General features: G+C 37.7%; 1 protein-coding gene across 2 annotated transcripts; it reads right to left on the bottom strand.

The window, feature by feature from the left end:
* Nucleotides 1-2,168: 2,168 nt before the first annotated feature.
* On the bottom strand, nt 2,169-19,834 carry abcc12 (ATP-binding cassette, sub-family C (CFTR/MRP), member 12). 2 transcript variants are annotated; one of them, XM_063480067.1, is made up of 30 exons: nt 19,784-19,834; nt 19,429-19,580; nt 19,136-19,282; nt 18,797-18,944; nt 17,760-17,996; nt 17,014-17,187; nt 15,938-16,085; nt 14,267-14,415; nt 13,893-14,000; nt 13,246-13,458; nt 13,091-13,162; nt 11,455-11,579; nt 10,784-10,856; nt 10,204-10,407; nt 9,449-9,583; nt 9,108-9,216; nt 8,355-8,405; nt 8,031-8,129; nt 7,836-7,939; nt 6,691-6,873; nt 6,349-6,575; nt 6,121-6,258; nt 5,773-5,962; nt 5,599-5,688; nt 5,303-5,492; nt 4,539-4,698; nt 4,378-4,456; nt 3,318-3,431; nt 2,882-3,046; nt 2,169-2,261 (listed from the first exon to the last, which is right to left on the bottom strand). In XM_063480067.1, the coding sequence occupies exons 1-30, from the start codon at nt 19,832-19,834 to the stop codon at nt 2,169-2,171; spliced, it is 4,128 nt and encodes a 1,375-aa protein (XP_063336137.1). The 2 variants fall into 2 exon arrangements, with proteins under 2 accessions (XP_063336137.1, XP_063336129.1); XM_063480059.1 differs by having other exon boundaries at nt 6,691-6,921; nt 9,108-9,201.
* Nucleotides 19,835-20,227: the final 393 nt, after the last annotated feature.

The following is a 20,227-nucleotide window of genomic DNA, read 5'->3' as shown; positions in this document are numbered from 1 at the left end:
TAAAAAAATAATAAAACCAACAAATCTCTTAACTGTCCTACGTCACCAACTGTCACTCATGAAACAAAACTACAATTTATTTAGTTACATTCGCTGAGTGATGGGCACCAGCTTTGGTGACATGCAGCAGGATGCAGCAAGCAGGTGGCAGCATATAGATACACTTGTAACTAGTGCTGGGCGATATGACGATATATATCGTGTGGACGATAGAAAAGTGTCTATCGTGCCATTTGTCTTCTATCGTTTATATCGTACTAACCCAAATTTTATAAATTATTACATGAAATATATAATTAACCCTTTACAACTGGTCGGAGCAGGTACACTCCGTTTTACCTAACTATTTTTAAATCCCTGTAGAACTGGAACCACATAAGGTAGTGCAATAATTTTTTTTTTGCATGTGAAACCGGAGTTGTACTTACATCTTATGCCATTAGCTTGTCCAAAGTCACGGTTTCCTTCCACATATAACTTTGCAAAAATTGCATAAGAAGCACTTGCAGCAACAAAAACACAATATTCCAAACTTGCAGCAACAAAAACACAATATTCCAGAAACAGGCTTTGCCGACGTTCATAAGACTTCCTACGTTGGCATATACGTCAGCGCGAACTATCGCACATCCGCCATTACCTGCCCGAAACCGGAAGTGACGCCATTTTCGCGAAAGGGCCTTATAAGCCTATGTTGGTGTTTTTAAAAGACATGTTTGACTTTATGTTTTTCTGTATCGTTTCTGGGATGCTTAGAACTCAAATTACACTGTTGGAAATAGTTTATTTTGATGCATTATAATAATTATTTTCATTTTTCCTGTAGTATATAAAAATTAGTGTATCTCAAAAATAAAACTATGAAGACACTCAAAATAAATTTCTCGTGGTTGGAAACTTTTGTATTTACAGTTTTGAGGGATACACCGCTTAAATTTTTTTAAACTAGAAATATATGTAAAAAACAAAAAAACGATTTTCAATTTTTTTGTAGTTTATTGCACTACAAGTTTTTGCAATTTATGTAGTTACTATGGACTTAATGCATACACATTATTAAAATTTGGGCTATAACGGTTGTATTGATATATGGAAACTTGAAATACTCCCACAAATGGCACTACAGCATGTAAAAACATAAAGATAAGCTCTGGCAGACTTGGTTCTATGGTAGGTCTTAAAGGGTTAAATAGCCTGTGGCAAATATATTAGTGTTGTCTTCTCACTATACATGCTCTTAACTTTATGCAAGTAAATAATATGGTATAAAAAAAAGATATTTTTCGCAAAGAAACTCCGTCTCGTGGTTTGCTGCTGTACGTGCACCCGGATTTGCGACATACTTTACGGTAACTCAAAACAAAGACTGCACCCTCGGCACTCGCTGTTTACAGACTGCGTACTTTCCAGATGACCACAGGTCAGGTCGTATATCGTGATATATATCGTTATCGTGATATAAAATAATTCATATCGTGATAAATATTTTTTCCATATCGCCCAGCACTACTTGTAACCACTATACATCCATACGTTTGTTAACTGCATATCCAGCATAGGGTTGCTGGTGCCCTCGTAGCCCCACAACCTGTAAAAAATAAAGGTAATCTCGCTATATATAGTATATATAATTTATCTTTTTTAAAAATACCAATTAATACTGAAACATACAAATTTACGTAATTTATTAGCACAGATCTTATCAGGGTCATTTTTATATACCTACACTTTGAAATTTACAATGCATTTTTTTAATGTCTCACAAAAAACAATGAAATAAAAAAAACAAAAAAAACAGGAGATTTAAATTACATTTAATGGCAGCAAAGAAAGATTTGGCAAATACATAACGTAACTAAAATATAACGTGCATAAGAAGTCATCTTATACGAAATATGAAGGGAAACCCAGTAGAGTACAGTGCTCATTCTTTTGTATCAGCAGACAGGAGAGATAAATACATAGTTTTTGAACTTTGTAAATAGTTATGTTGTCTTTCCAGCACTGTTATCAGTTTCCATCTCTGCTGCTCAGTTACATCTCATACAAGCACACCAGAAAAGATTGTAGTATCACAGTACAGACTTCGATATGGCTGTGTATATGGATAACTGTTATGGACATGCCCAGTGACTACTATACAGCAGTTTTTTTGGTTGTCCTTCTGTTCAGGAGTTTACTGTATTAGCAGCTGTCAGGAGTGATGAGAACAGAGAGTCTGGCCGTTGCTTCAGCACATCTGGATGGTCTAGTTCTGCCACCTGTCGAACAGAACACTTAGTGAGTTTAAGTTAAAGATTGTTATTGCGGCTCCTCAAACCTACAGCCGCGGCAGGCTAAACATGAGGACACAGATGACGCGCAGCAATAAACGCATAAAATACACTTCTGTAACATTTGCTCCTTTATTCCACATGCAACTGTCCAACATACAAATCAGCACATGGGAGTAACAATTAAACAAGCGCACAGACTGCACAAACAAATGACTGCAACTCACAATGGCTACACTAACTACTATGCCAAACTACAACTTGTCTATGGCATTAGTTAATGCACAAATATACACAAAACCATCAAGTAACAGTCAAACTATTTCCAAATCATTCAAGCTGCGCTCAAGCTGCGGTCAACAGAAAGTTTTGCCCCATGCTCACCCTACCTTTCTGCTCATCAACAGCAGGTGCTGTGAACAGGTGAGTGCAACCACATTTATTATCTACCACACCCATGAGACACGCCCCACACCCGTGCACCAATACAGTGAGTCCATTTAAACCAACCCACTTAGACAAAAAGAGCAACTCATATGGCTCCTACAATTGTGTAAACATCATCTTTGATTTGTGTTCATTTGTGATTTTTTTTTTTTTTTTGGTACCTGCCCATTGTCCATGACCAGAATACGATCTGCATGCATAACAGTGTTGATGCGATGCGCTATGGTGAGCATGGTGCAGTCTTTGAAGGCCTCTTTGATGGTGTTTTGAATTAGAGCATCTGTTTCTGAATCAATGGATGCTGTGGCTTCGTCTAAAAGAATAATCTGCCAAAAAAATAACCATTGTAATGGTGGTTAGAAAGAAGAAAACAGAGGATGGCAAAAGTGTCATAAAATACAAAAATGTTTACAGTGCTTATGTTATTATACACTTTGAACGCACACAATGGTAAACTAATTAATGGAAATATTGGTAGAGACATCACAAGCTAATGTGGCAGCAGTATCCCAGCCAATAAACTGTGTATTAACAATAAAACTAAATATGCAAATTAAATTTAGTATCATCAAGAAAGTGTCATATGTGTGTACACACCTTGGAGTTACGGAGTAGAGCCCTAGCCATACACATCAGTTGTCTCTCACCAACAGAGAAGTTCTCTCCATTTTCCAACACTGGTGCCTGTAGCCTTTCTTCCAGCTTGGAGATCTGATGGAACAAAATCATATTTTGGTGCTGCCATTCATACCCCTCAGGCTAACAGAAAGAGGATAGTCACAGCAAAAAAGCCCACAAAATAAACTACAAAGTCCTATAATCCTTGTCTAAGTCAAGGCAAGGCAAGGCAATCAAAAGTTTGAACTCTTATATGGATAGACTATCTGCAGTCAGACAGGAGCAGCATAAAGATTCTGGGACGGTGCCTCAGGCTGGAGAGCCACTGAGATTGGCTATCTCTTTATAGCTTGCAACCCCCATGCTAGTCTTGGATTAAGGACTACTACAGTTCATTTTTGCCACAAAGGAATTCCTGAGTGTATTCTGTGATAAGAATTTAGACATGCCAGAACCTTATCAAACTTGTTGTAATAAAAATGTTTAGGGTTTATTACTTCCAGGTCCACGGCATGAGAGCAACATTAGTCAACATTAGTGGTGCCATTAATAACTTCTAGAGAGTTGTTTTCCTCTGCGGAAAAACGTGTGCCTGGACAGATTGTACTATAATGGTATACAGAGGAAGGTGAACTAAATGTAGGGCATTGGGGGAAAAAGAAGTCCAAATTCCAAATTTTCAATGCAAAGATAAAGCAAATATGCAGAGCTATTCAGAGAGTAAACAATACTGGCAAGTGGCAGAAAAATTGTTAAAAATCTAATAACTGAGAGCTAACTAAAGGAAACAAAGAACAGAAGTAAAACTAAATAAACGTCATGAACAACATGAACATAGGATGTGTCAAAAAAAAAAGAACATAAAATATATGTTTGGCTCTAGGGCTATTCCATATTCTTTTAGGGCTATACTAATCAGACATGTGTCACAGAGACTGCAGTCTTATGCGTTGTGGGTTTTAGTTTTTGTCAAAGCAAAATCTTGGATAAAAGCGAGTGGCAAAAAAAACAATAAGACTATACAATACTGATAACATACTGAGTCCTTTATATAGGTCTTCTCCAGTGCTGCCCAAATCTCCTCATCAGTGTAGTTATTAAACGGGTCTAGGTTGTACCTGTAGAAAAAACAGCTCTTTATCTAGTGACTGACATGCAGGACTAAAATCAGTGTGTGATTCTGTATTTCTGGTTCACTACCTTACTGTACCGATGAACAGCACAGGGTCCTGAGGGATGATGGACAACTTGCTGCGCAAATCCTGCAGGCCAATGGACATAATATCAACTCCATCTATCTTTATGGTTCCTGCTGCAGGCTCTACTAGTCTGAATAGAGCTACTCCTAAAGAGGATTTCCCTACAGACACAAAGCACAGAGCAGAGTAGCTGAATATTACACTATAGCTGTCGAGAAGAGCTGATTAAAATTGTAATCTGTACTATGGAATAATTAGGAATTCACTGCTATGATAATTACAACCCTGTTTCCCAAAAAAAGGAAACTGTAAAATGTAAATAAAAACAGATTTGATTTAACACATGAATGTTTAAAGGCATACATTTTAATGGATAGACAACAAATTATCTTTCATCTTAATCAGTGATTGGGAATAAGGAGACCATCACTAAATGGAATCAGAAACATTTTGTTTTTCTGAGTCTAGTTTCAACCAAGGTCAGTAAGCACTTTTTGTTAGTGCGTCCACTGATAAAAGATCAAACTCCTACAGTGCTAAACTAAAAACAGCATGGCGACCTACTCAAAGAAACATGGGTCTAAACTGGTCTTCCTACAGTCCAGATTTGTCACCTATTAGCAAATTATAAAACAGGAAATATGACAGAGACAGCTTCAAACTTAATTATTTAAATATTTCTAATTAACATATCATTTTTTTTTTCAAAAATCCCACTGAATAAAAATTAAGAAAATGTAATAGCTACTAAATTCGGGGCCTTACCAGAGCCAGTCCTTCCCACGATCCCCAGCTTCTCTCCAGGTTGAATGTGGAAATCAAGGCCGTTTAGGACGATTGGTGTATTCTCTCTGTACCTCATCTTATAGTCTTTGAAGGAGACGCCCCCACTGCTAGGCCAGTCCTGTGGGATCTGAGCCTCTTTAACATGCCTGGGGGCCTCAGACTTACAATCCTGCAAATAAAAAAGTTTATTTTTTGGGTGAGGCAAACAGAGGGAATTTGGGGTTTGGTCTTGGCAAAACCATGAAAGATGGATTGTTTCCGGAGAGAAATCTGACCATGATGTATTCTTGCAGACGCTCCACTGAGTTGAACCTTGCTTCCACTTCCGTTGACTGTCTTACTACATATTGAAGCATGCCTGTCAACTGGACAACACACAAAAGTTCTAACAAAACACAAACACACATTTCAACATGACTTAGATGTATAACTCTGCTCTCCTTATTTACCTGTATGGTATAGGATATGGCCAGGCCTTTCAAGGATGGAGCGATAAAGTCATTACTGCTAAGCACTACAAACAGAGACACCAGCAAGGTCATAGTAGCAGCCATGAAGTCCAGCCAGAAAGAAAGCCATCGGGTGCCAGAATGAAACAATAAAAAGTGACTGGAGTTGATGTCATTCAGGGACTTGAACCTACAATATGACACAACGACATGATGAGAGTTGAGATCACACTCCTGTAGCGCGCCGATCAAAGAACACATCATTTACAGAAGAACACATTATTTACTATTATGACCAGTAATAGAGAGACTTTTATTTGTTTCTGTGAAGGAGTTCTGGTGTCTTACATTTCTATGTGACTGTTTCTTGTGTTGTAAGCATGGATGGTGCTGAGGCCCTGCAGTGTAGAAGTCGTTAGTGAGATACAGGGAGAACGGCTGATATTTTCCATCTTCTTCATATGACGAATACCCCTTTGGAATAGGCTGCAGATAAATTCAAACAAATGTTGAGCAAACTGTACCTTAAACAACTATCTGCTCTCGCACTAAGCCAATTTTTAAAACTTAACTCACAACAGAATGAGGGTAAACAAAGCTCCCATGATAACTACAGCCACAAGCATGTATGGAAAAACGGATGCAATGATGAGAATTGTGAATGTGACGAGAAGACAAAACTGCAGGAAAGGATCCATGTGAAGAGGAAGCACAGTGTCCACCTCCTCTTGATCTTTAGAGAAACGGTTTAGAATTCGGCCCGTTGGAGTTGTGTCAAAGAAACTCATTGGACTGGCAATAATCTGTGAGAGGAAAATACAAACAACAAAAATAATCATTCTTTGAATCATTGAGCAGTTAATCTGTGTTTCAATTGGTCATGTTGGATGGTAAACACTGGGGATTATTTCTGGGTACCTTCTTGAACATTGTATTGTGGAGTTTGCAGGAGGCCCTCAAGGTGACATAAGTATAAAAGAAGCATTTGATGAGGGCAAGTACCACCATGATGAGCGTCATCACACCATAAATCGTTTGGTAATAGTGCAGGTCTGGATTTTTTGAGATGTCACCTGGATCTGAACCTGGGTTAGTCGATGACTGCGATAAAACAGACAAAATATCTTTTGTTAGTGGAGAGAGAGTGGACTTGGCGTGTCAATCATTTCGGTGGGTCTTTCTTGAACTGTCATCTTGAGTGACAAGCCACAGCTAGAGAGCAGGTTTCTAATATGTACAGCAGTGCATGGAAACTATATATATATTTTTTTTTTACATCAAAAACAGGAAGTTTTTGAAAAAGTTCCATTAACCGTGAAATAGGAAGACTACTTTCCAGATCCTGAATTTGCTAAATAAAGAACACTCCAGCATACAAAAGTACTGTTAAAGAACAATGTGGTGTAGTAATGGTGGTGGAGCGCAACTTTAAACAAGTGTTCCAGGACATGGTTAGGTTTAGAATCAAGCTAAACAAGCATAATGGATAGACTAAGATGTGCCAGTATTCTGTGTACTGATAGGCTGGAATAATACGAGAGTGTATCACTAAGAAATGTGCTAGCTGGAATATTATGTTCTTCATCACATTGGTTCTGCCCAGACCATTCCGTTAGTACTCTGTTCTTTACAGGTATGCTTGACCCTGTAAAAAGATTCACACTGCAGCAGTATAATGAGCACATCCATTAATCTGAGCTTAATAAGAACTGCTCAAAACCAAATAAGGCCAAAGAGCACTAACTCTCACAGACTTCACTTGACCACCACCTGAACTCATCACTAGTAAATGTTTATTTCTTACTTAAAAGCTGAGATAGCCTGAAAAAGCCAAAAATTCAAGGTTTTACCTGAAGTCCATTGTAACCCTCTAATTTTAAAGAGAATGGCTAACACGGACAATCTTACTTGAAACAATGTACCTTCTGTTGCTTGTAATCATCTTTATTGGATTCACTTGTGTAAGGCTACACAGTGACTGAGAGCTCATAGTCATTTCACCCAAGCTGTTTATGCATGATGAGATTATTTTTGTGTGAGTGCTAGAGAGAGAGGATTCTCACCCCATTACCCTTTCCAAGCCAGAAGCTGAGCCACCAGTTGCTGAAGGCTGTGGATCCAATCATCAGGACAATGCCCAGGACAGTGAGAAAGACGAGAATGTAGCCTGTAGCAAAGAGTTACAGCACAACTATTAAGAACATATTGGTACATTACTGCTCAAAATCATGTAAATGCATGTGTGTGTTGTATCAGACCTCCAGCTGCTTGACAGTACCGGTGGTAGGTTCTTAAGGAGACAGCACCCTCTGTGGAGGACTCTTGACGGACCAGCTGGTCATCAGACGTGACAGGAGCTTAAAACAGGGAAAATATTTTAATAGAGTCGTAACAGGATTAGTGACTTCCATTTGCATTGACATGCATCACATGTGCATTTCCATTATAAAAAAGATTTTAAAAAAATCTAAAGTATTGCTTGGTGTAACACAGGGCATCACATAACAACTAAATATGTAATAGTGAAACAGCTGACAAATGGTGGGATGACACTCAGAATTAAGTGAGCTTTAAAGACTTACGCTTTTGCTCAGCTGTTGTTTCATGATCCTTTTCATCTGACATGTCAAATGCTGAAAGGAAGCACAGAAGTAATTTTATCATTCTACTAATCACAACAATTGACTTAAATTATCATTGACCACATATTGTAAGACATAACTACAAAGAGTTGAACCACAGACCCCTACAGGAAGGAAATCTGGAAACTAATCACTTGTATACATTGTATCCATAGAGGGAAGAGTCACTTTAAATAATACAACTGTGATCAAACATTTCTATCCTGACCTGATTGCAGGTCACTGAATGCTTTGATGCGTATAAATATGATAGTAATGTTATGCCATGACCTTCACAGGTCATATTTTTGGTGCTACATTACACTTTCAAAAAACATGAAAAATTATGACGACACAAGAACTTTGCTGGTGTTTAGTTAGAGAAAAATAACATGGGTATATAGCAAAAACAGCCAGGACTACAAGTTTGCTGCCCTGTCTGTTATTACTTTACAAGGCCAGGGTTGTACAGTTGCTCTTTAACAAACAAAAGTACTGATGTGTCAACACTGCATGTGCGTTGGCACAGCAACATTTAGAAAGTGTCAGCGTCATCCCCCTGAACACTGGTCTCTGGATAGTGAAAAAAAAACAAACAAAAATCCCACCTTATTCAAAAAAGCACCACTACTAAAACATGTAAAGTCTGTCATGAATTCAAAAACACCCAAAAAGTTCAAATTATTAAAATGATTTTCTTCCTAGTTTTTATACCAGGGTTTGCTATCCCACTGTCTGCACGATGTTTGAGCCCAACCTCTTTCAACTCAGCGGCATCTTGGGATGATAAATCCTCCTCTTCCTCTCTCTCCTCATTCTGAGTCTGACAAGCAAGAATATCAGGAACACAGCATTACAGCCCAGCCCGTACAAATTTATAACCACGAATGGAATGATTTGTACCTTGCTTTACAACTGATCATTAAGTTTATTGTTTTTGACATAATAAAACAATAAAGAACAGGTGAGGTGGTTTGCAGGAACATAATAATAAGAATCAAAGATAAAAATAGAAGAGGTACAAGATGTATGCTTTTAATTTAGGGTATACTTACTTTGGACTGTTCCATCTGGTAATTGGTGATGAGCTGAGCATAGCGTCCGCTGGCGTTCATCAAGGTTTGGTGGTTTCCGGCCTCCCTGATCTCCCCGTCATCCAGAACCAGGATGTCATCACAGAACTCCAAATACTAGCAAGCATAAGTGAGAACAACTGTGGCAACAAAATCTACAGTGTCGTCAGAGCTGTTCAAAACTATAATCACATGTACGTACACATTTATCTCATTTGACAGATGTTCTTATCTCCAGTAGCGTGACTTACGAAATGGCTTAGAACTCACGGGTAAGAGAACCAACCAAATACTCTTCCTCAGATTAGTGACTTATGATTAGTAGGTAAACTGTTAGCCAAGAATGCCCTCTAGGTTTTTTCAGATTTGACTGAATTTGTCCAAAATGTCATATTTAAAAATACAATTTTAGACAATATGCATATTAATTTCATGAATATGCATATTCATATTCATGAAATCTGATTTCCAGATTTCAGAGGCTCAGGCCAAGCTATGACCCATCAAGTAACCTGGTTAATTTTTCACTTTGGTTTTTATGCAGATTAACAAAGTGGAATATAGTGATTTTTATAAAGCATTAACGGATGTTTTTCTATTCTTCCTGTCATGGTAAGACGTGGCCTCTGACTGTAAAATTACAATATATATGGTCAGGAAACTGCTTATATCAGTTGTTCTTGTCATTTAGTGTTATTCTTTAGTGAAAGCACTAAAGAATGAAACAGTGTTCTTACCTGGAGCTGGTGTGTAACCAGTATGACAGATTTTCCTTGGAGCTCCTTCTTTATGCATTCTTCAAAAATATGTTTCCCCACATGAGCGTCAACAGCAGATAGAGGATCGTCAAGGAGAAAGATGTCCTTGTTGGAGTAGACTGCTCTGGCCAGGCTGATCCTCTGCTTCTGTCCCCCTGACAGATTAAGCCCCCGCTCCCCAATCTGACAAAATATCAGTCAGATTTAATACAATCCAGAAATTTACTCAATCTTTATGGAAGAGATGGTATTATATTTTAAATATTGTAATTCATTACATTATACTAGTGCATTTATTCCATACAACACTATAGCATTATTCTGTCTCAATATACCCTCCTTTATCTTCACATAGTAGTTGCTGGAGGGGAGATATGGTTGTTACAGTTTGTTTAACTTCAAATAGCTCATTATTTATTTTGGACTTTGTTGAATTGTATGTTTAAACGACTAGGACACATGACACAAGGCTTTTTTTCTACTTATCTAGCAGATACTTGTTTATGCAGATAAGGACTTTCAATGAATTTCTTTGACAGTTTAAAGAGGGAGCACCTACCTCAGTTTGGTCACCGAATGGCAGAATCTTCAGGTCAGCTCTGAGGCTACAGACATCCACAACCCTGTCATATCTGTGGAGTGACAATGTAAGATAGTGCCCTGATTGAGAGAAATATAGTGTATCGAACAGAACCATTTAAATAATTCCAAAAATCCAATGAGTCTAATAACATATGTAATCAGGATAAGCACTGGTCTCTGGAAAACTTTTCTTTGAAAAAGCATTCATTTAATTTGCTCAGACATATGGTGCCTGGTGGTTTATGAGAGGTTATGAAAGGGCCCTTTCACTTTCTGTTAAGTCTATACTACAGAGGTCAGCAAGTTTCCCTTCTCACCATCACTAAATTGAACTTCCTATTGTAACCCTATCAGATAATGAAGATGACCTCCACCTTTATTATATTCTTATCAGATGCAAATTCACATAGATAAGATGAACTTTCTCCTAGTTGAACATTTTTCAGGTAAGGTAAAGTCACAGGGAATATATGGTCAAATCTAAAACGCTTGCCCTCATTTTCATAGTCTTGGTTGGTGCAGTAATTAAAAACATATTGCCCCAAATAAAATCTCCTTATTTTATAATAATACCTGTTCTTTTCATATTCAAGACTTAGCTACTCAAAAATAGTGACGAGGGCTGATGTATGTTAAATTATCAATTACTTGGTTTGGTCAAAAGGTTCCCCCATGAGGATATTTTCTTGAACAGTTCCATGAAAAATCCAGGCCTGTTGGGAGACGTAAGCAAATGTCCCATCAGCTGTGATGGAGCCCTGAAGAAGGTGCATCTAAAAGATAAAATCAAGGAGACAGAAAAGCTATATTTACTGGACATTTCATGTACGGTTAGAAATAGTAAAAACTTCTTCTTTCTCCTCCTCCGTCTCTTGTTAGACCTTGCCACGGCTGATCGTATGCCCTATTCATATATATGTATTGACTTTCATCCCTTTTCTCTCCAGTGTGTACTTCCACCTGCTCCACACTCTTAATTAAGATCACAGTATCATCTGCATACATCCTAGTCCACAGAGACTTCTGCCTGACCTTTTCTATCAGCCTATCCATCACCACTGCAAAGAAGAAGAGGCTCAGAGCCACTCATTGATATAATCCCATTTTCACTCCTACCACACACCTCACAACTGTCTCGTTGTCCTCATACATGTCTTGCACCACCCTAACATACTTCTCTGCTACTGAGAGAAGTGCAGCACCACAGTTTGTCTTTTGACACCCTACCATAAACTTTTTCTAGATTCACATAAAGGCACAGTGCAACTCCTTCTCTCTACTTCTCGGTTAACAATCTCAAAGCAAACATCAAATCTATAATGCTCTTTCTTGGCATGGAGCCATCGTGCTGCTCACCTTTCTTACTAACCTACCTTCAACAATTTTTTCCTGTAGCTTCATGGTATGACTCAAAAACTTAATCTTCAGAATTATGTAGATGGCAGAGAGTGATAAAGTGGGAGATTACTACTATGTTTGCAAACAAACTGTAACAGCTTCCTTCTACACGGGTGTTATGCAGATAAGATATGTAGAAGATTGTTTTGTTATATACTAAGATACAGCTTAACCCCTTGACCCCTGCATGAAGTGGAAGTGCAAGCATGCAGAATTTCCCCAACTCAGACAGTGCCCTGCTTCCGGTCTCTGGATTGATAAGACTTGTTTAGCTTATTTGCTACATATATCCTGTTGAACTATGTTTGACCTGTGTAGGGTGACTAGTTTTCTGTCTTGCAACAGGGTAACAACCTATACAGGTAGGGTCTGCTTCCCCTGTTCCAGAGAATTCCTCACTTCAATCCTGCATGCCTTGTACTGACTGAATTCCTTCATGAGAGAATAAACCTCTCAAATGAACTCCAGTAGTGGGACTTATTTTATTTAATCGACTGAATTTCTATAACAGATATTAGCTGAATCCTAGTAGCATTAGCACAAGTTTTGCCTAATAAAGTCTCTTCAAGCTAACAAAACAAAAAGAAGAAAAAAGTTATTACACTTTTGCACATCACCCTTGCCCTGGTCATAAATGCCTTTCCAGTCTTCATCCTCTTCATAGCTGCCCTCACCTGCTCCTTACTAATCCTCCGCACTTCCTGATTCACAAACTTTCCTCCAAAAGTCCTCCTGTTTCTCTCACTGTCTACATTCACCGAATCCTCAAAGTTACTTCTCAACACATGCAAATAACGAAAGAGTGAACAAAAAATAAATAAAAGAAAACTATAAAGAAACGATACAAAATAACAGAAAGGGACAAAAACACAAAAGAGAAAGCAACCTGTTCCAAAATGCTGGAAATCAGTGATGTCTTTCCACTCCCCACATTCCCACAGACACCGAGCAGGTTGCCCTTCGGGAAATACCAGAGACAATTAGTTTACTTTTAATAGAATGCCGATAACCTGAGATATCATTATCAGAATTGAATCACACCTTAGGCAGTGTGAAGGAGATGTTTTTCAATGCTGATGAGGATTCAGTCTCAGCTGTCTTGTGTTCTGACACTCCGTTGGCTGTGCTGGGTGGGGGGCCAGACTGGCTTTCAGGTCTGGTCCAGGAAAATGTAGCATTTTCCATCACTATAGCTGAGTCACTATCCACCTTTTTCATCAGGTAGGGCTCAGGATTCTGGATCAGCAAAATTTTCTGAAATAACAACACACAGCATTTACAAGCTTATCTGTGTTTTTCTGCTGATATTTCTGAATGAAAGTCAGACACAAGGTGTGACAAAAGCAAGGGTAAAAGTAAGACAGGAATCAAAGCAGCGTTAAAACCAGATTTGTGATGCAGGTTGACAATATATCTTATATTTAAAGATGTGTACCTGAGATGACCTTATCATGCATAGCATCTGCCACTGGCAGCCAGCAGTACAAAAAAAATCAAACTGTGATTTAGAAACGTCTGAATTGTGAGGTTTTGGCTCGCTTGTACATATGCTGACTTCATTATTTGAAAGTGTGTTCATATGAGCATGCATCAGTGTAAGAATATATATGACAAAAGACACAAAAAGCACAATAGAGTCACTACATGAATTGTTAACAGTTGCAGGGGGCACAAAACGAATAATTTACCCTTAATCGTTTTAGTGCTACAGCAGCCTCAGCTGTGGCCTTCACAGACAAGGGCAGGATAGCGAGGGAGAACCTCATGCAGTTGAAGATGGCAATTGTGGTAAAAGCCTAGTAAAAACAAAGAATTATGTTAAAACACTATATATGATTATGGAATGCAAACAAATCATGTTGATATTAAATGGGCCACAGCAATCTGGTTTAGCACAATTACAATTAAAGGAATGTAATAAACCTGTATTTCATTATCTTATGACTCATATCCAAACAGTGTGAGATTCAGAACTGCATACAGGCTTGTTACTTTAAGTTGACATGTTAGTTAAAGGTGTTTTTCCGCCTGTACAGTTTTAGTATACTGTTGTAGTACTCACATCAGAAGTGCTGAGAGGTAACCCCAACAAAGTGTGAACCAGAAAGGTGAGGACAGTGGCAATGGTGGGGATGATGCTGGTGATGCTTGTATTAAGATTCTGGACATAACTGACCTTCTGTAGTTGTTTCTTTTCATTTTTCCTTAAGCCTGTAAGAATTAAAAGTTTTTCATTAGTTAACTTTATCTTTAGTGACCTACATTTTTTTTACTGTAGTTCTTTAGTGAGCACCTTAGTAATGAGCAATAAGGTATTCAGATGACTACATTATGATCATTTTTTATTCAAGAAACTACCAAGAGTGCAGACTGAAGACCTAGACCTCACAGTGTTGATAAGAAAGTTAACAAGATCATAAGATACTAAAGCCTATCATATTCCCACATGCACTTTACTTGTCATAGGAAAATGAGAACACATGTCCCAGATTTGGCAGCAAGCCAATAAATGTCCATAAAAGTTCAAGGTAAATTGAAGTGAGAGTTCAAGATGTTCTCACGGACAACTGAATGTTTTAGAGGCAGATGACTGCTTCAACTTGTAATGAAGGGAGTCTAACAAATAGATATTCTTGTGAGAGGTACATAAAAGTGTATGCATTAGTTAGACATGAGGTCACCTTACTCATTATAGATCTGTAGTTGTGGTCGGAAGTTTACATACACTCATGAATGTCATTGTAATTTTGGGCTTTAACTATTTATTTAAACAGTTCTGTCTTTGGGATGTAATGATGGTAAAGCTTATCCATACAGTCTCAAAATGATACATACAGGCTCAAATATGTATTCACTTAAATCTTTTATTAAGTGGTGTTGATGGTTCTACAATGTGTTTTCACTTGACTGGACCAAAACCTATTATTATCTCGTTAGTGATAATGATTAATGGCAACTTTTAGGTTCTTTTTGCCAGCATAAAAAGGATTTCATTAACAACAATCATTGGATGGACCAATACTCAGAACAATGAGGAAGAGAAACAACTCAGTGAAGATCTCAGAAAGAGAAGTATTAATTTACACAAGATGCAGATTCCAAGATCATCAGTTCAAACAATTCTAAGTACAAGAACATCGACATCAGTGTTCACAGTGAAGTGAGTTATATTTCCATGGACTGAGAGGCTGCCAACCAAGAAAGAAGCACCTGCTTCAAAATCAGCACCTTCAGACTTCACTGAAATTTGCACATGGACAAGCCAAATGCCCTCTGGAAAAAAGGTTTTATGGTCAGACAAGACAAAGATTGAGTTATTTGTCCATGGTGATAAGAGATACCATGGACAAAGTAAAGATGAGGCTTTTAAACCTAAGATAATATTACGAGCTGTAAAGCATCATTGCCTGGGGTTCTTTTGTGGCCAGTGGTACCTCCAAATTCTTCCACTTTGGCACAAAATTGGCTTTGCAATGGATAAATTAGACTAACATTAAGCTTCTGGACTGGTCTTCTGAAAGCCCTAACCTCAACCCTCTTGGGGCTAGGCTTGATGATGGTGACCAAAAGCATCTGGACTTCTGATCACAACTGTACATAAGGATGCCCATACATACCATTGTGACTATATGTTTGTTGATTTTGTGTTTAAACAAATTGATGTGTATGAATAATTTCCTTGATATTTGACATACTGGTTAAAAAAATATCAACATGAAACAGCTTGACATACCTGCAATCGTCTTCTCAAAAGAATCTTCCCACGCGTACATCTTGATTAGCTTTATACTGTTGAGAATCTCATTCATTGTGCGAACTCTGCTGTCGGTTATCAATAAGGACTTCCATCTGAATTTATTTATGAGCTTGGCCGAGGAAATCTACAAAAATGAAGAAAAATACATTGCGAGTGACTAAAGTTAATAAGCAGCAAAGTAATATATTTGGAATAATATAAGAAAAACACAGAAAAATCACAGTTTTGCAATATTAGCAGCTTACTAAACAAGGAAATGAGTTTATAGAAAGGTAAAACATACTGTTCTATATGCCTCAAGTTTTGTGATATAATATTTTGTTATTATTGTTCTTATTCTTATTTTTATTGTTATTATTATATTATTATTACAAACTTCAGTTGTGCAGTTTTTTTTATTATTATTTGTGTTTGTTTGTTTTTTGTATAAAATCAGATTGCAACATTAGTATTTGCCATTATTTTTCATTACCTCATATTAAACACATACTTATATTTCATTATTGGTCAGTATTAGGTTTTAGAGATTAATAATTTTATGCTAGCAAAAAAGAGTTGCTGGCATAAAAACAAACACCTCCCCCTGATCAAGCTTCCTAAAGAACTATGGAGTCTCCACAGGGAACCTCTTCCAGGACCCTAGCCACAAATAGGCCAAACATTTTTGAACAATGATGTAATTCATGTAATTTTGCCTCTCTACACTATCACTATGCACAAGGTGCAAAAGCTTTTCCCTAGGCAGTACATTAGGACTTATAATTGAGCCCTTGTTTTTCCCTTTTCCTGGGTCAGAATTGTAGTGAGAAATTCTACAAGAACATATTGTCCTGAACAACACAGCTCCCAGGAATATACAAATCCTTTACCACATTAAGGTTAAAATCATTTCTGTTGCTAACATCAAATTCGAAAATATAGCATATAAGCATACAATTTCCAAAATTTGGATTTGCTAACTTTCCACTATTTTCAGTTAAAATAAGAACCAACTTTCTTTTCACAGCTTCTAATGTGAAAATATGTCAGATTTATGTGAAATATACACAGACCTGTACAGGGACAAAAATCAGGTATGTGAGGACTCCAGTCAGTGCGGTGTAGCCCAGAATGTAGCATGCGTAGACAATACACAAAACAAAGAGCACTGGGCTGGACAGCACAAAGCTCCCAAACAGTACAGCCTCGAACATTCTGTGGCCATCACTGGTCAAAACGTTAATCATCTAGGCAGCAGAAAGATATGAAGAAAAGTTAATTAGGAATTGCATCAAAACAAATTTCTCTTATGTCAAAACAAGTTCAAATTATTTGTAGCACTATTGACTCACAAGATAATTTATAATACTTTATGGAGGGATAGAAAGAAGAATACATGAGATATTAAAAACATGTAAAACATATGTATACACGTCAAAATATAAAGCATGCTCACTCAAGATAGAATATAGCAACAAAGAAGAATAAGGGTCGCTTTTCATGCTCACAGATGTCTATAGCAGACATTACATCGAGTCCACTAATGTCTACCATGGACACAAACAGCACCACACATCCAAGTTTGTTCCACTACAGCGTGGGTGAAAGCAATGTCAAAGTTTTTTAAAGCAAAAATGAAATCTTTGCTAAAAAAAGGCATTAGCATATTTTTGTTACACTGGCTTCTGTAGGATATCAGTTGTAAGAATATGGTACAAGTGGATAAAATTATTTTAGAATAAATTACAAGAGCATTAAAACTTTCTCAGACAAATGTGGCTATATTGCATTTACCACAGAAGTGAGAACTAGTCTTTACCTCTCCCATTGAAACACCGCTGTATACCCGCAGCGATATGATTTTCTGAAAAGCCACTGTAGAGAAAGCCCCTTTCAGTCTCACTGCTGTGCGCAGGTTTATTGCCCACAGCAAGGATATTAGGAGAGCTTTAAAACATTCTGTGGTGAACAGACCAAGGGACAAACCAACACCATAGGACACTGTGTTGGACACTGACTTCTCAATATAATTCAAGATCATGCTGATCAGAACAGCCTGAAAGAACAGGGAGAAAATGGTTAGTGACACTTAAATAACATGAATCTTTAAGATCAAATTACATATTACCATGGACTGAGAGGGTGCAGAGAAAGAACGAAGACCCTGCTGCAAAATCGACACATTCAGGTTCGACTGAAATTTGCAGCTGCCCACATGGACAAGTCGAATGCCATCCATGAAAAAGTTAAACGGTCAGACAAGAGCAAGACTGAGCTATTTGGCCACAATAACAAGAGATACATTTAGAGGAGTAAAGCAGAAACTCTCAAAGCTAAGAACACTGTACCAGCTGTCAAGCAAGGCAATGGAGGCATAATGCTATGAAGCTGTTTCCCTGCACAATGTACAGAGTGGATGGAATAATGGAGCAGGAGAACTATCTCCAAATTTTTCAACTTCATCTTAACAGATACATGGTAAAAACTTGGACAAAGTTGTTTTTTGTTTTTTTTAACAGGACAATGATCTGGGTCTGTGCCAGAAAATCAACCAATTTAAATGAACTGTACTAGTTCTGCGAAGAAAAGTGTTGAAGTTTGGTGATGGCTACCAAAAGCATCTAGCTGAGGTGTAAAAAATTAGTGTAAGTAGTGTAAGTGTAAGTATATATTTAGGCTTGTAGGTATACGTTTAACCCTGTGGGACTTGATGAGATGGTTCCTCTCTAAATTGCTCAGATGTGACATTTAGAAATGACAGAAACGCCTTTGGACAAAATTGTTTTCCGCTGTATACAGCTGGGATTGTTCATGTTTTAATATTTAAGAACATGAAACACAGAGATGATGACTCACCGGGCCCAAAAATGCTGAAACCATGGCAAGAATACCAATAATGACAGAAACAATCAGCCTGGTTTGTTGAAAGTGAAAGGCCACACGAACCAGTGAGGCTTTTTCCAGACCCCTCTTTGCCACTTCTTCATCCCAGATTCTCTGAAACCTGCAAGACACTTACAATCAGGACCTACTCACCCAGCAGTCTGTTTTTTTTCTTTGAAATATTATAGGTACTTAGTAAATTTCAAGTACTTTTCCAACTGTCACTATGTCTTTGGATTTTGACTGTGATCCGCCTGACTCATTTTTGGATATGTTGCGTTTAAATCTGAATATAATATGAAGAGAAAAGACCTTTGTGCACTGGTGTCAGCAATATCAAAAGGAGACAACTTTAGCTCGGAGATGTCCAGCTTATTCCTAAAAATGGACCACATCATGGGGGTCATCCAGGCAAAAGTCATGAAGGACAGGAAACCTGCATTGTCCACAGGGTGGGGCCTAAATATAAAGCAGACATAAAATGTTATGTGAAAGGAGGGCATTAATACATTTCCAAGTATAAAGTATTTATATGGAAACAAATAACTATCCATCAAATATTATCTAAGTTCATCTAAACGATAAAGTATGGCATTGACACTGACTGCGGTGAGGAAAAACGCAAGGGCTTGAGCATCTGCAAGCTCTGCTGATATTTCCTAAATGAGGAAGGGTGATCCATTTCATAGTTGTGCACACAAGGATCATCTGGATTGATGATCTCAGATCCAGTTCGCCACCGGACACCATCGTCTGCCTAAACAGTCAAAAAAGCAAAAAGAAAGTATAAGACAATCAGTAAAAAAGGCAGAGTGGATGAAAGACTGAGGTTGTGCCTTAGTCAATAGCTAAATGTCTGAAATTAGCTAAGCATCTAAAAAGAAAGCAGGATGTGGATGATGGAAAATATGTCAGGAAATAAAAGCAACATGTAAAATTTGCTGTTTGTTTAGTACTTACAAAGGAGAGTCCTTGAGTGCCATTCTCCTCCAGAGAATATTTTTTCTTCATTTTGTTCTATGTTAAAAGAGACCAAACCACAAAGTTGAAATGATACTCACCTGATACTCACCTACATGATAATTCAAGTAGAAATGTCTTGAATTATTATAAATAGGAGCATTATTTACCAGAATCAGAAACAGAAGGCTGTAATACATCACACATGTAATGCTGGTTTTAAACTGCCCTGCCTTAAGTCCAGACCTGTTACTCACTCAAAACATTTAATGCGTTGTGAAACAAAAATAAAACAAAAGAGGCTGTGAACTGGTAAGCAGCTGAAATCCTCCATGAAGCTAGAATGTCCATTTAAAGCTAAAGAAACCGGTTTCCTCTGGATACCTGCGTATCGTCTGCATAGCAATGGAAAGCAATTTAAGTTAAAAATAGAACCAAGGGGCA

Source organism: Pelmatolapia mariae, linkage group LG1, assembly GCF_036321145.2.
Source record: "Pelmatolapia mariae isolate MD_Pm_ZW linkage group LG1, Pm_UMD_F_2, whole genome shotgun sequence".
In the NCBI taxonomy this organism is placed as follows: domain Eukaryota; kingdom Metazoa; phylum Chordata; class Actinopteri; order Cichliformes; family Cichlidae; genus Pelmatolapia; species Pelmatolapia mariae.
Note: the sequence above shows the minus strand (reverse complement) of the source record. Positions and strands in the feature narration are given on the sequence as shown.

What these genes read in the sequence shown, in the direction of transcription:
- abcc12 (XM_063480059.1), bottom strand. Translation starts at nt 19,834, where the DNA reads ATGAAGAAAAAATATTCTCTGGAGGAGAATGGCACTCAAGGACTCTCC. An exon ending in TTTCAGCATTTTTGGGCCCG is followed by an intron (nt 17,997 to 18,796) that starts GTGAGTCATCAT and finishes CTGTTCTTTCAG; the next exon opens with GCTGTTCTGATCAGCATGAT. An exon ending in ACCAGATGGAACAGTCCAAA is followed by an intron (nt 9,202 to 9,448) that starts GTAAGTATACCC and finishes CAGAATGAGGAG; the next exon opens with AGAGAGGAAGAGGAGGATTT.